Source organism: Galeopterus variegatus, unplaced genomic scaffold (genome assembly GCF_000696425.1).
Source record: "Galeopterus variegatus unplaced genomic scaffold, G_variegatus-3.0.2 Scaffold9596, whole genome shotgun sequence".
NCBI classification, from domain to species: domain Eukaryota; kingdom Metazoa; phylum Chordata; class Mammalia; order Dermoptera; family Cynocephalidae; genus Galeopterus; species Galeopterus variegatus.
The window spans coordinates 1-1,221 of NW_007735707.1; the positions used below are offsets into that span (position 1 = coordinate 1).

At 55.9% G+C, this 1,221-nt stretch overlaps 1 protein-coding gene across 1 annotated transcript in view; it reads left to right on the forward strand.

The window, feature by feature from the left end:
- Window positions 1-703: 703 nt before the first annotated feature.
- ZNF333 (zinc finger protein 333) overlaps window positions 704-1,221 on the forward strand; it is a gene marked incomplete at its 5' end in the record, with an annotated part of 32,616 nt that continues 32,098 nt past the window's right edge. Inside the window, one exon of the mRNA XM_008593742.1 lies at window positions 704-1,042. Coding sequence (XP_008591964.1) covers window positions 704-1,042 — 339 coding nt within the window. The remainder of the gene's footprint in view (window positions 1,043-1,221) is intronic.

The window sequence follows — 1,221 nt, forward strand, 5'->3', positions numbered from 1 at the left end:
TAGGTATCTATTGAAAGGAACAATAGATGTGCTTGATATATAAAGAATACGAGGGAATTGAATACTGTGGTTGTTTCAGAGGAGGAAAATTTAGGACTGATTATGGTGGTTGTTGCAAGGGAGGAAAATTTAGGGATGGAGTGAGACACGCCCCCTCCACTTTTGACCTTTTCCTGTGTGTATGTATTATCAGTACTACAATAACAAGTACGTAATTTTTCCAAAGGAGACTCAGATCTTCTCTGTATTGTTTTGGACAGATTTGCACATTTTATTTATAGTGAGAAAGGCAAGCTGTAGAAGAAATAAAAATATACACTCCTATTTTTAGTATAAATTAGAAAGACCGAAAAAAAATCTTAGGTGTGGGTTTTTGTACCGTATTGGATTAAACCAATGGAGATAGGCAGAGGGGGAGCGGGAACCGGGGAAGGGGAAGAGGGAGAGGGAAATTTTAATACTGATTCTCTCTGACAAGCCAGCGAGGCCCCGCCCCTATCACCGCCCCCACACCAGGCCCCGCCCTCACAACGCTCGTCGCACCCAAGCCCCGCCCCTAGCCCCGTCCATCGGTCATAGGTCCCACCTCCAGCCCCACCCTCCAGTAACGGTCAGACTAATCTCTCCACCCAGGGAAGGAAACTAGAATTTCTCCTCCGAGGTTGGATGAAGAACCGTTTCGTTTTCCGGCCGCGGCCTGAAGACCCTCCGGCCCCGAGGCCCGGCGTCCCGAAGCCCCGGCCACTTCCGCTCCCGGCGGTCCCGAGACCGGAAGCGGAAGTGCGCAGCGGCGTTGGGAGGTGGCGGCGGTGCGGGGCTGCGCGGCGCCCTGCGGTGGGAGTGTCTCCGGCAGCTCTGCAGGTGCGGCCCGGCCCCTCGGGAGGGCGGGGAGAGCGGGGAGGTTCGGCGGGCGCGGGGAGGGCCGGAGGACAGCCGCCGGGGCTTAGACGCTTCCTCCACATGGTCATCCCGAGGCCGGGCTGAGGCCCGCACTGCTCGGGCCTCGCAGCCAGGCGCCCGTTGCCCGGTTCCTTACCCTCAGGTACCTCCGTCCCTGCACGCAGGACTGTCATCCTGTTCAAAGAACAGTCCAGGTCCCGCAGCTCAGGACCGTGGTGACACCCGCCCCAGTCCTCTCCTGTCCTCCCCGATTTGCAGGGACAGTGCATTAAGAGGGCCCTACCCACAGATAACTGTGTATTAGAAATTCACATTTTTTTT